Consider the following 13,607-nt stretch of genomic DNA (forward strand, 5'->3'; position numbering starts at 1 on the left):
TTTTGGCTGCCAACCTCGGGAATTTTGAGCAAGAAAACTTATCATCCCTTTAGAACATATAACATTTTGAGAATACAGTACTTAACATTGACAACTATCAGAAGTACAGGTCATGGAAGGAATTAAAAAGCAAATCAAGCTTGCAGTTTTAGAAGACTGTTAATCTTGTGATTATAAGCCAAGGGACCCACAGTATTATATGGAATTTGAACCACATGAATATGGAGTTCCATTTCAAAAAATCCATTTGTGTCGGTTGGGGTTTAAACCACAATCTCCTTGGTGATAATGACATCCAACATAATAATGAGCCATGTCATACAATAATACAAATGATTTTAAAACCATCAAATACACAAGAAATAAGAAAGACAAACTGTTAACATCAGATAAAGACATATGCAGCTGGTGGCATGAGTGTTACTGTTCAACAAAGCTTCTGCAAGTGAATGAAACTGAAAAACCAAACATCTATGGACCCACAGAAATGATCAAACAGCAATTAAAAAAATGAAAGACGACAAAGCAACAGGCCCAGATCATATACCCGCCAAATTTTGGAAGGCTCTGAACGCCGATAGCATTTTAATGCACAACAATGCCAGACTTGTGGCGAAACAGTATGTTGGCACCCTTCTACAAGAACAAACGTGATGTGTGTGAATGCAGAAATTTAGAGGCATTGAACTAACCTCACATACCCTGAAGATCTGGGCAAAAGTCATAAAAGAGTGCCTACATAAATTAGTGACTCTAACTGATAATTAATTTGGATTCAAACAAGAAAGGGGCAGCACAGATGCTAGGCCCACTGTATAAATGCCATTAGAATAGTCATAGAAAGGGTGCACAGGAACACGAGAGAGTTATGGTTAGCTTTCACTGACCTAGGAAAGGCGTTTGACTGGGTACCTAGATTCATAATATGACAAACATTAAGAGCCACAATATTTCCAAACACTATGTGAGAATCACAGTGGATGTGTACAGCTGTGTCCAAACTTATGTCATGAGTCTAGCTGGGTTATACAGGAGCTTTAACATCAATCTTGGTAACCCACTATTGTTTAACAATGTCATGAACTACCTAATAGAGCCAGGATTTTTTTTTGCTAGCTGCTTTACGTCGCACCAACACAGATAGGTCTTATGGTGACGATGGGACAGGGAAGGGCTAGGAGTGGGAAGGAAGTGGCCGTGGCCTTAATTAAGGTACAGCCCCAGCATTTGCCTGGTGTGAAAATGGGAAACCACGGAAAACCATCTTCAGATCTGCTGACAGTGGGGTTCGAACCAACAATCTCACGAATACTGGATACTGGCCGCACTTAAGCGACTGCAGCTATCGAGCTCGGAAATAGCCAGGATTTAGAAACCAATCATATGGAACATCTTATACTTGGACAATGTGGTACTAATTTCCAAAATCAAATGGAGAGAGTCTCTTGAGAGCAATGGTTTATGTATTAGTGGAACCAACATCAAATATATGGTTTGTAACTTTGATTCAGGCCATCATCAAATGACAAAATGCTCTAGAAATTTGGCTAAGTGGAAGAATGCTCAAGAATCCCGTGGGTTGAACATGCCACTAATGAACAAGAATTACAGAGAGCAAACTGCAAAAAAGAACTGCTGACCACCATAAATGCAAAAAAACTGCATATTTATAGCATGTGTTATGAGGTGAAAATATGCAAATTTACAACTAATTCTGAAAGGCAAAAGTGGAGGATGCAGAGGAATAGCTAGGTGAACACCATGCCTCAGGAATATTCAAGACTGGCTGGGCATAAAAAGCGATGAAGCACTGGACAGAAGAAGAAGAAGAAGAAGAAGAAGAAGAAGAAGAAGAAGAAGAAGAAGAAGAAGAAGAAGAAGAAGAAGGAGGAGGAGGAGGAGGAGGAGGAGGAGAAGAAGGAGGAGAAGAAGAAGAAGAAGAAGAAGAAGAAGGAGGAGGAGAATAAGAAGAAGAAGAAGAAGAAGAAGAAGAAGAAGAAGAAGAAGAAGAAGAAGAAGAAGACGAAGAAGAAGAAGAAGAAGAAGAAATATTGTTGCAAGCTCAGTCAGAAGACCACTACTAGTGTCAGAAGTTGATAATATACTATACTATACTATAAAATTGTTGTATATCATAAAAAATATCACTATAAGTCTTAAAAGAGAATAATGAGATTTAGATTAATTTCTTTGTGACAATAAATTGCAGTGAATAAATTATCACATCCAATTATGTCACAGAAAGATACATTAAAAATTCTTACCAAAATTAATAAAAGCCATGTAAATAATACAGCTCTGCCTAAAAGTTCTTCCTTCACTTGGGACACTTGTTTCTTCATCAAGAGTTTCATTACCAAACATCAATTCTGTCTGAAAGAGAGTTCACAGACTGTATGAAGGGTAATATTGCATATCCCTTACAATTTACTGTGCAATCACACTGAAAGTACAACCATGTTTATGAAAATTACAACATTATGAAGGAAGGTTGAAATGTACAGGAAATTCACAATAAATGCAAAGCAGAGTGTAACAAGTAAGTGATTAGAATGGTAGAATGATTTTGTATTTCTGGGGCCAACAGTGCTCCTGGACTGCTGAGGAGCAAAACAATTAGTGTAACAGAGCCAACAGGCTGTGAACCTTCTCCAAGAGTCACTATGTCTCGTCGCACTAAAAGAGCGCAGTATAACAGCCCCATGAAGAGAGATATTTGTACTGTGACATTGCTGCTTACATGGGACAATGTGCCACAACAGTGATGCAAGTATGGAAGCAGTGAACGAAGAGAATAGGATGCATCAAAAATCTGGCAGTGGACCAAAAATTGTGATGACACCATGGAATAACAGACATTTTATCTGCATGGCAGTCAAATATTGTATAGCTTCATCAGAAGTGTTAACACAGTGGTGGAGTATTCCATATTTTGTATTCATGTAGTAGGGTTGAATTTTCTCCTTTTTTTTATTTGGAGGATTTTTCTTTACTGTTGGGGTTACAGTAATTGTATTTTGATCTTTACAACATAGTGGTCTAACCCTGAGTCTACTCTGCTCAGGACTTTGTCATTGTAGATTTCTCAAAGGTAATATATCCATGCAGACGTGGTCTAGCTGCGATTCACCTTTTCTGAAGTCAGGATATTTCCAGGCTTTTAATTTGTGGGGTTTCCTTTTAAAGCATTTTGATTTTGAGAGAACCTTGTAGTTTCTGGAAATTTCAATCAATCCTTGAACATTTTTGTTTGTTCATCTATGTGCTGGCCATTTTCCAATGATATCTCTACATCTTCTTTCTTGTCCCAGTTGTGCAATGAAATTTCCAAAGAGAATTTTAATGTCTGATGAAGAGATATTGATTAATGTTTGATCCAGGAGACCCCAGAATGTTTCTGTTTCTTCTCTGTCCTTTAGTGTGCTGTTGTAGGATTTTTTTTTTTAATTGGTGGGAACGTGTGCATTAATAATTGTGTAGGTCTTATTTACAGATCTCAGAATTAGGTTTGCAAGTCTGGGGGACTGAGATTTAAATTAACTGATTTGATGATTTTGAGATTTATTAAAAATCCATTAATAAATTGTGAGCAATTTTTCATTACTCATTTTTCTGAGATTCCTTTATGAAGGTGGTATCCTTGTGATTCCATAGGGTCTTGATCACTGTTCCTAATTTCTTTAAGTGCCATGTACACGATGGCAGTGATGATCTTTAATTTTCCAGTTTAACCCAGGGAGTTAACATTATGTGCTAAGAAGAATGAGATTTGTTTAGGTTTAATTTTGTGTGTGTGTGTGTTGGCTGTTGGGTTTTCAGATGCTCTGATCCGTCATAATATTCTGAATGACAGCCCACCGAATCCGAATGCTTTCTTCTCTGCAATTATGGTAGCAGACAGTGGAACTCTTCTTCAAAGGATCTTTTATGGTCAACTGTCTAAGGTGTCACCTTGACAAGAGGATAAATCCTCAAATTACAATTCTGAATGTTATTTAGAAAGGTGAATTATACTAGGCCGCGCCTAACAGGGAGTACAGATGCCTGTTGCAGCTGCTCCTGACATAGAGTACAGACACTGCATAATGGATTTCAGTAGCATTTCTTCCACCGTGGGCACCATCACCCCACCCAAAGGACCTCATCCGCCCAAAGCCATTGGAACCTTTGCAAAGCCGAGTCAGTTACTGCCGCCGGACATTTGGTGTCATTAAATAAGAAGACATTACACTCCTAACGGGGTGGATTATTTTTCTAAACCTTTCTGTGTGAGCCCCTAAGGTATTAGGGCAATCATTGTGTGAAATTTGAACTTCCTACAGTAAGGGGTGTTGGCTGGACAATTCTGAGTAGAATCTGATGGCAAAACCTTTCCCATTTGACACAAACTGTAAGAAACTATTACATAAGGTACAAGGTAAAATTGGGATCGTAATAACAAATGATATTAATACTAAGGTATAATTTTTACACTTAATCTACAGAAGTCAAATAAGTCAAGTCTACAAAAGGTTATGCATTTGGCACATTTTGTTTTCTGGCATTTTGCTCAAGTTGATAATGTGAACAGTCAAAAATATCAGTATCTAACTAACTCACACTTATCATTCTCTGTATTGAACTATGCAAGGCATAATTGGTTCTATGCAAGTTCGTTTCAAAATTCTAATAAAATTTTATGCAGGTAAGAGAGAAACATAGATGTTAACTTTCTCCAGTAATTAAGAGCATTTTATTTGTCAGTTAAGAAGTTTATGAATTAAGCTAATATCGAAGTTTTCACGTTGTTCTTGTAGAGATTTAAATCAAAATATTCAAATTTTTAATGTTCTATGCAGGTAAGGATAGACTAATATATTAATGAAGATCACCGGATCAGGCCAGACTTCAATAGTACACAGCCAGTTTGCTGTTGTTTTCAAGATAGTAAGTTCAATCCCAGCAGAAGTCAGCCGTATTTTAGAGATGTGTCATTAGCTTCCAGTATGTTAAAAACTTCATGCAGAATATAATTGTGACAGCTAGGTGTCTGTTAGGACTATTAGAAAAGATGTTTTAACAAATAACATTATATCACTGGATCAGGCATATTTAGGATTCACATGCAGCTGGCACTACCATATATAATTTTTGATAATGATGGTCCTCTGACAGAAATATTTATAAGATGGCCTGTGTTAATAAAAAATAATCCTCACTTAATGGATTAAGTACCTGTAGCAAGAAGAATAAAGTACTTTTAAGATGCTATGATGATTTTCTCATAAAGGATAGAGATGTTTTAGGCATCTGACCTGTGCATATGAGAACACCTGTGCTAACGTGATAAGGAAAAAGCAAGCTTCTAATTTTATGTGACTGTTGATATCACAATCAGAGCCATGAGACTTCCAGTTTTACATTGAATGTGAACTACAGGGACTTGAAATTTCATTTTTTAAATTCTACATGCATTGGCCAGGATTCAAATTGTGACTGCCTTGGTAAGAAGCCAGGGACTATGTCATCTGGCTATTATGTCCCCCAGTGCAATAAGAGGATCGATTCAAGGACAAACCCACGTACATGGCATTTGTAGATCTAGAAAAGGCATTCGATAATGTTGATTGGACCAAGCTATTTACGATTCTGAAGGTGATTGGGATCAGATACCGAGAACGAAGAATTATCTACAATCTGTATAAAAATCAGTCTGCAGTGATAAGAATCGAGGGCTTCCCCTCCTTTTCATTGTTTACATAGAACAGGCAGTAAAGGAAATCAAAGAGGTATTTGGAAAGGGAATCACAATCCAAGGAGAGGAAATCAAAACCTTGAGATTTGCCGATGATATTGTTATTTTATCTGAGACTGCAGAAGATCTCGAGAAGCTGCTGAATGGTATGGATGAAGTCTTGGGTAAGGAGTACAAGATGAAAATAAATAAGTCCAAAACAAAAGTAATGGAGTGCAGTCGAACGAAGGCAGGTGATGCAGGAAATATTAGATTAGGAAATGAAGTCTTAAAGGAAGTAGATAAATATTGTTACTTGGGTAGTAAAATAACTAACGATGGCAGAAGTAAGGAGGACATAAAATGCAGACTAGCACAAGCAAGGAAGAGCTTTCTTAAGAAAAGAAATTTGCTCAATTCAAACATTGATATAGGAATTAGAAAGATGTTTTTGAAGACTTTCGTCGTGTGGAGCGTGGCATTGTAAGAAAGTGAAACATGGGCGATAACTAGCTCAGAAAGAAAGAGAATAGAAGCTTTTGAAATGTGGTGTTACAGAAGAATGCTGGAGGTGAGATGGATAGATCGAATCACAAATGAAGAGATACTGAATCGAATTGGTGAGAAGAGATTGATTTGGCTAAATTTGACCAGAAAAAGAGATAGAATGATAGGACACATCTTAAGACACCCAGGACTTGTGCAGTTGGTTTTTGAAGGAAGTGTATGTGGTAAGAACTGTAGGGGTAGGCCAAGGTATGAATATGACAAGCAGATAAGAGCAGATGTAGGATGCAGTAGTTACGTAGAAATTAAAAGGTTAGCACAGGATAGGGTGGCATGGAGGGCTGCATCAAACCAGTCTATGGACTGATGACTCAAACAACAACAACAACAACAACAACTATGAAAAGGAAAAATAATTCTACATCTACAAAGAAGATTACACTCCAGCTTTTTCATCAACAAGTATGGAAATTCCAAAGTAAAGCATCCTAGATGGCCATTGTGAAGGCCAGAATTTAAAAAAGAAATTTGAACATGAGAGATCCATGTTACTGTCAAAATTACAACAATAGGTGTAGAATAAGACATATTTAAAAACCTCATCAGGTCATTTTAAACCCAAATTTAAAATATTTCACTTGTTATTCTCTACCATATCTCACCATTAAATTCTTAAACAACACTGGTAAAACTAGTACAACAGACTAACATGAATCCCTATGCTTGGCAGTCAAGTTTATAAGTCATTACAAGAAGGGAAAAATTTATGTTCTCAGTTTATAGTTCTGTTACAGATTGGTACAAGTTAAAAAAAATAAAGCTGACATGCTGTTATAATCATGATACTCATACACAACTTTACCATGGGGATGAGAATAGAATTGTTGAAGCGAACTGGATGGCCCTCCAACACATCATCTTCATCAGCTAACCAGACTTCGTTGTAAGCCAACTGGACACCAAAAATCATGAGAAACAAAACTCCAAAGCACATGTACACCATGTATAAAAAGAAATAACGATGATTGTAATGACCAATGCAATTGTTTAACCAAGCTGTAAACAGATAGTTAAGGAGTTAATCTATAAAACACTGCCAATTCAGTAATTAAGAGCATTTTATTTGTGAGTTAAGAAGTTTATGAATTAAGCTAATATTGATGATGGCTCAAAAGGGTCGAAACATGTATATTATTAGGTAATATTTGGGGGCTTTAAAATACTGGGACACCCTCTCTCCAGGGGTCATAAATATGGAGAGCCCCTGCCCTGGGTTATGGGTGAAGTCCTTAATGCAATATACAGCAGAGAAGAGGAATTTCGTTATGGTGGAGATGGTGGAAGGGGCAAACCCGTAGCGTCTGTACTCCAGAGAAGCGGCTAAAAAAAGGCGCCTGTCTCCATGTTAGGGGTAACCTGAGTTTGAACTTGGCGGTAGGTATAAAATGCCTTTGGGTGTGGCGAGCCCATCGTAATAACAGCCTATATGGATAAAGCAGATATGGTGCCTCGGAAAAGGTTAGGGCGTCCCCTGCTAAAAGCGATGCGCAGCTCTTTGGGTGCCGGGAGAACTGTGAGAAGTGGGCAACCAGCACCAAACTACATCAAGATTGCGACAGTGAATGTCCTGACAGTGACGGAAAAGACAGAAGAACTGGTTGACTTCATGAAAGAAAAAGAAATAGCCATACTTGGACTGTGTGAGACCAAGAAGAGGGGTACGGGATAGATTCCTCTGAAAGAAGGATAAAGGCTTTATTACAGTGGAGGACCTGAAGCAAAAAATGGAGTGGCCATGGAGTTGGATGATGGTAATGAGACTTCAGTTTGAAAATGGCATGAAAGATCTATTCCAGTTGTATGCCGCACAAACGGGTTACATAGATGAACATCTAGAGGACTTTTTAGAGGAAGTGGAGAGACAGATAGAAGATAAGGAAGAGCTATTGATGGGAGATCTAAATGCACAAGTTGGAATGGAAAGACAAGGAAAGGTTGTAGGGCCCTTTGGATATGGAAATGTAAATCCAGAAGGCGAGTTGTTGGTGATTTTTTGCAAGAGGAACCAAATGATTGTTGGAAACACCTGGTTTAGGAAGAAGAGCAGTCAGAAGATTACAAGGTATGGTTGAGGAGACAGATGAACAAAGACCATGATTGATTATATAATCATCAAGAAAGAACACCATAAGAACCTTTTAGATGTTACAGCCATGCCTGAAGAAGCCTTTGGTGGAGATCATAGAGTTGTGATAGGAAACCTGAAAGTGGGAAAGGTTGAAAAAACACCATTAAAAAGAGAGAAAATAATTAAAGTATGGAATTTGAAGGAGAAAAGCATACAAGAAGAGTTTCAAATGGAAATAATACCCTTGATACCCAGGACAGAGATGGAGAATGTTGAAGATGAATGGAAAAGATTTACGGAAGCACTGGTTGGATGTGCAGAAAAGGTATGTGGTAGAACATCAGGAAATGTGAAAGACAAAGAGACACACTGGTGGAATGATAGGGTAAAGAGTAAAGTGAATGGCATGCAAAACATGAAAAACATCTAAGACTGAAGAAAGTAGAGGAAAGTATGTGGAGGCAAAGAATTTGGCCAAAAAGGTAGTGGAGGAAGAAAAGAGGAAAACCTGGGCCTTATTCACACAGAAATTGAGAGATGATACGCAGGGCAGCAAGAAATTATTGTATGGTATCTTAAGAAACAAAAAGAGAGATCAAGTAAACACCAGATTTTTGAAGGATGAAGGCAGCATAATATTAACAAAGCCAGAGGAAATAAGGAGTGGATGGAGAGAGTATTTTCAGAAGTTGCTGAACATGAGAAATAATTACAGTCATTCAATGGACCACCAGGAAAGGCAATTAGTTGATGAAGAAATGGATAAAGAAATTACAATGAGTGAAATTGAAGTGACAGTAAGAAAGATGAAGAATGGAAAAACTGCTGGAATAGATGAAATTTCAGTGGAGATGATAAAGGCAGCTGGAGCTGTAGGCCTGCAGTGGACATATTAATAATAAATTTCGTGTGGCTGTTTCTAGTCGAGTGCAGCCCTTGTAAGGCAGACCCTCCGATGAGGGTGGGCGGCATCTGCCATGTGTAGGTAACTGCGTGTTACTGTGGTTGAGGATAGTGTTATATGTGGTGTGTGAGTTGCAGGGATGTTGGGGACAGCACAAACATCCAGCCCCAGGACCACTGGAATTAACCAATGAAGGTTAAAATCCCTGACCCGGCAGGGAATCAAACCCGAGACCTTCTGAACCGAAGGCCAGTACGCTGATCATTCAGCCAACGAGTCAGACAGTGGACATATTGAGTTCTTAGGATTGTCTGGGAGAATAAGGTCTCTGAGGATTGGCAAAAAGGAATAATCATCCCAATTTTCAAGAAAGGTGATAAGAAAGTATTGAAGAACTACAGGGGAATTATTGTACATGCACTTTTTAGCAATAGATGGACACCCTAGTGCTGAATCGGTCGACCTCGGTTATCTTTGAAATTCGTATTGGCAACCTTTGAAACACAAACTAAGAATCGCTTATGATCGCTGTGCGACATCTGGCGTACACTTTGCGTGCTCATACTGTTGTTGTTTACACAGCAAAGCCAAACTATAGAATTCATGCTAGGAACAAGTTTCACATCGAGAAATGTTATATAATATTATATATTGTGTGTGTGACACAGTTGTTGGCGTAAGATAATAAAGGTTTAGAAAATTCATATCGATCGATCATATTATTGATTCAATTCAGATTTCATTTCCATTCAGTTGGCAGGATTACCGGAACTGGTAGTGCTCCCTCCTCAACCCAGTACAAAAATCTATCACTAAAAAGTGCATGTACAATACTCTGATATCCCATGTTGCCAAGATAATGGAGAGGATACTGGGAAGTAGGATAGGGTTGAGTGTTAAAAATCAGATACAGGAAAATCACTTTGGTTTCAGAAGTGGAAGGTCAACAACAGAGCCCACTTTCACTATGAGACAACTAACGGAAAAGCAATGGGAGTATGGGAATGATATGGTGATGACATTCACTGACACTGAAAATGCATATGACAGTGTCCCTAGGACTAAAGTTTTTGTGGTAATTAAAAATAAATGTGAAAGAAAGGAAGAGATTAAAATTAGGTCTGTGAGGCAGTATCATATGGCTGATAAAACATGAGGGAGTTTTTAATAAGCAACTATGATTGGTGCAAAATGGGAAATAAAAATATAAACAGACTCTGGGATGGGTTTAAAGCAATTGTTGAGGAATGTGAAAATAGGTTTGTACCTTTAAAGATGGTAAGGAATGGTAAAGATCCACTATATTATAACAGGGAAGTAAAGAGACTAAGAAGGAGGTGCAGGTTGGAACGAAATAGAGTTAGAAATGGCTGTGGAAGTAAGGAGAAATTGAAGGAACTTACTAGAAAATTGAATCTAGCAAAGAAGTCAGGTAAGGATAACATGATGGCAAGCATAATTGGTGGCCACACTAATTTTAGTGAAGAATGGAAGAGTAAGTATAGGTACTTTAAGGCAGAAACAGGTTCCAAGAAGGACATTCCAGGAATAATTAATGAACAAGGGGAGTGTGTATGCGAGGATCTTCAAAAGGCAGATGTATTCAGTCAGCAGTATGTAAAGATTGTTGGTTACAAGGATAATGTCCAGATAGAGGAGGTGACTAATACTAAAGAAGTATTAAAATTTACCTATGACAGCAATGATATTTACAGTAAGATACAAAAGTTGAAAACTAGAAAAGCAGCTGGAATTGATAAGGTTTCGGAGGATATACTAAAGACAATGGGTTGGGATATAGTACCATATCTGAATTACTTCTTTGATTTTTGTTTGCATGAAGGAACTTTACCAAATGAATGGAGAGTTGCTATAGTTGCCCCTGTATATAAAGGAAAGGGTGATAGGCATAAAGCTGAAAATTACAGGCCAGTCAGTTTGACATGCATTGTATGTAAGCTTACGGAAAGCATTCTTTCTGATTATATAAGACATGTTTGCAAAATTAATAAATGGTTTGACAGAAGGCAGTTTGGGTTTAGGAAAGGTTATTCCACTGAAGCCCAACTTGTAGGATTCCAGCCAGATACAGCAGATATCCTAGATTCAGGAGGTCAATTGGACTGTACTGCGATTGACTTATCTAAGGCATTTGATAGGGTAGATCATGGGAGACTACTGGCAAAAATGAGTGCAACTGGACTTGACAAAAGAGTGACTGAATGGGTGGCTCTGTTTCTATAAAATAGAACTCAGAGAATTACAGTAGGTGAAGCTTTATCTGTCCCTGTAAAAATTACGAGGGGAATTCCTCAAGGCAGTATTATTGGACCTTTATGTTTTCTTATATATATCAATGATATGTGTAAAGAAGTGGAATCAGAGATAAGGCTTTTTGCAGATGATGTTATTCTGTACAGAGTAATAAATAAGTTACAAGATTGTGAGCAACTGCAAAATGACCTCGATAATGTTGTGAGATGGACAGTAGGCAATGGTATGATGATAAACGGCGATAAAGGTCAGGTTGTTTCACAAATAGGAAAAGTCCTCTCAGTTTTAATTACTGCGTTGATGGGGTGAAAGTTCCCTTTGGGGATCATTGTAAATACCTACGTATAAATATAAGGAAAGATCTTCATTGGGGTAATCACATAAATATGATTGTAAATAAAGGGTACAGATCTCTGCACATGGTTATGAGAGTATTTAGGGGTTGTAGTAAGGATGTAAAGGAGAGAGCATATTTGTCTCTGGTGAGACCTCAACTTGAGTATGGTTCCAGTGTATGGGACCCTTACCAGGATTACTTGATTCAGGAACTAGAAAAAATCCAAAGAAAAGCAGCTCGATTTGTTCTGGGTAATTTCCGACAAAAGAGTAGCATTACAAAAATGTTGGAAAGTTTGGGCTGGGAAGACTTGGGAGAAAGGAGACGAGCTGCTCGACTAAGTGGTATGTAAAAATCAGATCAAAAATTAGATGGATGGCTTTTCCGGCGTTTGCTCTATTAACCAGCGTTTCGTCTTAGGTCTGACACTAGACTCTTCAGAGTGGGATGTGTCAGACCCTACCCACTGACGCTGGGGTGTATGCAGGTGAACTTATCAGAAGCTTATTTATGAAGCACAGTCTGATAACTGCATACGGGAAATAAAACTCCACAATGGAATTAATGCCCGCCTAGCAATTCCAAATGGAAATTCTAAGTTCCCATGGAGGGAATTAGATTCTTTTCCACCAATAGAGCACCAATCAGTTGATCTGATTTTTGACATGCTCTATTGGTGGAAAAGAATCTAATTCCCTCCATGGGAACTTAGAATTTCCATTTGGAATTGCTAGGCGGGCATTAATTCCATTGTGGAGTTTTATCTCCCGTATGCAGTTATCAGACTGTGCTTCATAAATAAGCTTCTGATAAGTTCACCTGCATACACCCCAGCGTCAGTGGGTAGGGTCTGACACATCCCACTCTGAAGAGTATAGTGTCAGACCTAAGACGAAACGCTGGTTAATAGAGCAAACGCCGGAAAAGCCATCCATCTAATTTTTTATCTGATTTTTGACATGCTCTATTGGTGAAAAAGAATCTAATTCCCTCCATGGGAACTTAGAATTTCCATCTAAGTGGTATGTTCCGAGCTGTCAGCGGAGAGATGGCGTGGGAGGACATCAGTAGATGAATAAGTTTGGATGGTGTCTTTAAAAGTAGGAAAGAGCACAATATGAAGATAAAGTTGGAGTTCAAGAGGACAAATTGGGGCAAATGTTCGTTTATAGGAAGGGGAGTTACTTACCAAGGGAGATGTTCAATAAATTTCCAATTTCTTTGCAATCATTTAAGAAAAGGCTAGGAAAACAACAGATAGGGAATCTGCCACCTGGGTGACTGCCCTAAATGCAGATCAGTAGTGATAGTGATAGTGACAGTCTGGTGCAAAAAGGAATTGGGCAGGGATTAATAAAAATGATCATGGCAATGTACAAGTAATGTTGTACTTGCATGCAAACACAAGTTGGCAGGACAAGTTGGTTCAAAATCACTAGTGGGCTGAGACAGGGAAGTGTTCTATCACCAATCCTGTTTATAATAGTAATGGATGACATCATGAAAACAGCAAAAGCAGCATACAGAGGAAGAGAAATTAACATGATGTTATTTGTACATGATATTGTGATTTGGGGAGATGATGACATGAAGGTTCAAAAACAGCTGGATGTGGTGAATGGGAGGATCGAAGAATGTGGATTGAAAATAAGTGTAGAAGAAAGTTAAAACTCTCGTTATGACTAGAACGGAGAAGGAAGGGAAAGGTCAGATTGGACTTGCAGACAAGCTCCTGCAAGTAGTG

At 38.2% G+C, this 13,607-nt stretch overlaps 1 protein-coding gene across 6 annotated transcripts in view; it reads right to left on the reverse strand.

Annotated features, from left to right (window-relative positions):
* LOC136857038 (palmitoyltransferase ZDHHC16) overlaps positions 1-13,607 on the reverse strand; it is a 135,073-nt gene that overhangs the window by 78,614 nt on the left and 42,852 nt on the right. For all 6 annotated transcript variants that reach the window (XR_011017530.1, XR_010858501.2, XM_067135390.2 and 3 more), the window contains exons 6-7: positions 7,083-7,276; positions 2,265-2,373 (exon numbers count right to left, since the gene is read on the reverse strand). Coding sequence is in view for 4 of the 6 variants with exons in the window: in XM_067135390.2 (XP_066991491.2) it covers positions 2,265-2,373; positions 7,083-7,276 (303 nt within the window). In the remaining 2 variants the exon portion in view is untranslated. The remainder of the gene's footprint in view (positions 1-2,264; positions 2,374-7,082; positions 7,277-13,607) is intronic.

Source organism: Anabrus simplex, chromosome 1 (genome assembly GCF_040414725.1).
Source record: "Anabrus simplex isolate iqAnaSimp1 chromosome 1, ASM4041472v1, whole genome shotgun sequence".
In the NCBI taxonomy this organism is placed as follows: Eukaryota; Metazoa; Arthropoda; class Insecta; order Orthoptera; family Tettigoniidae; genus Anabrus; species Anabrus simplex.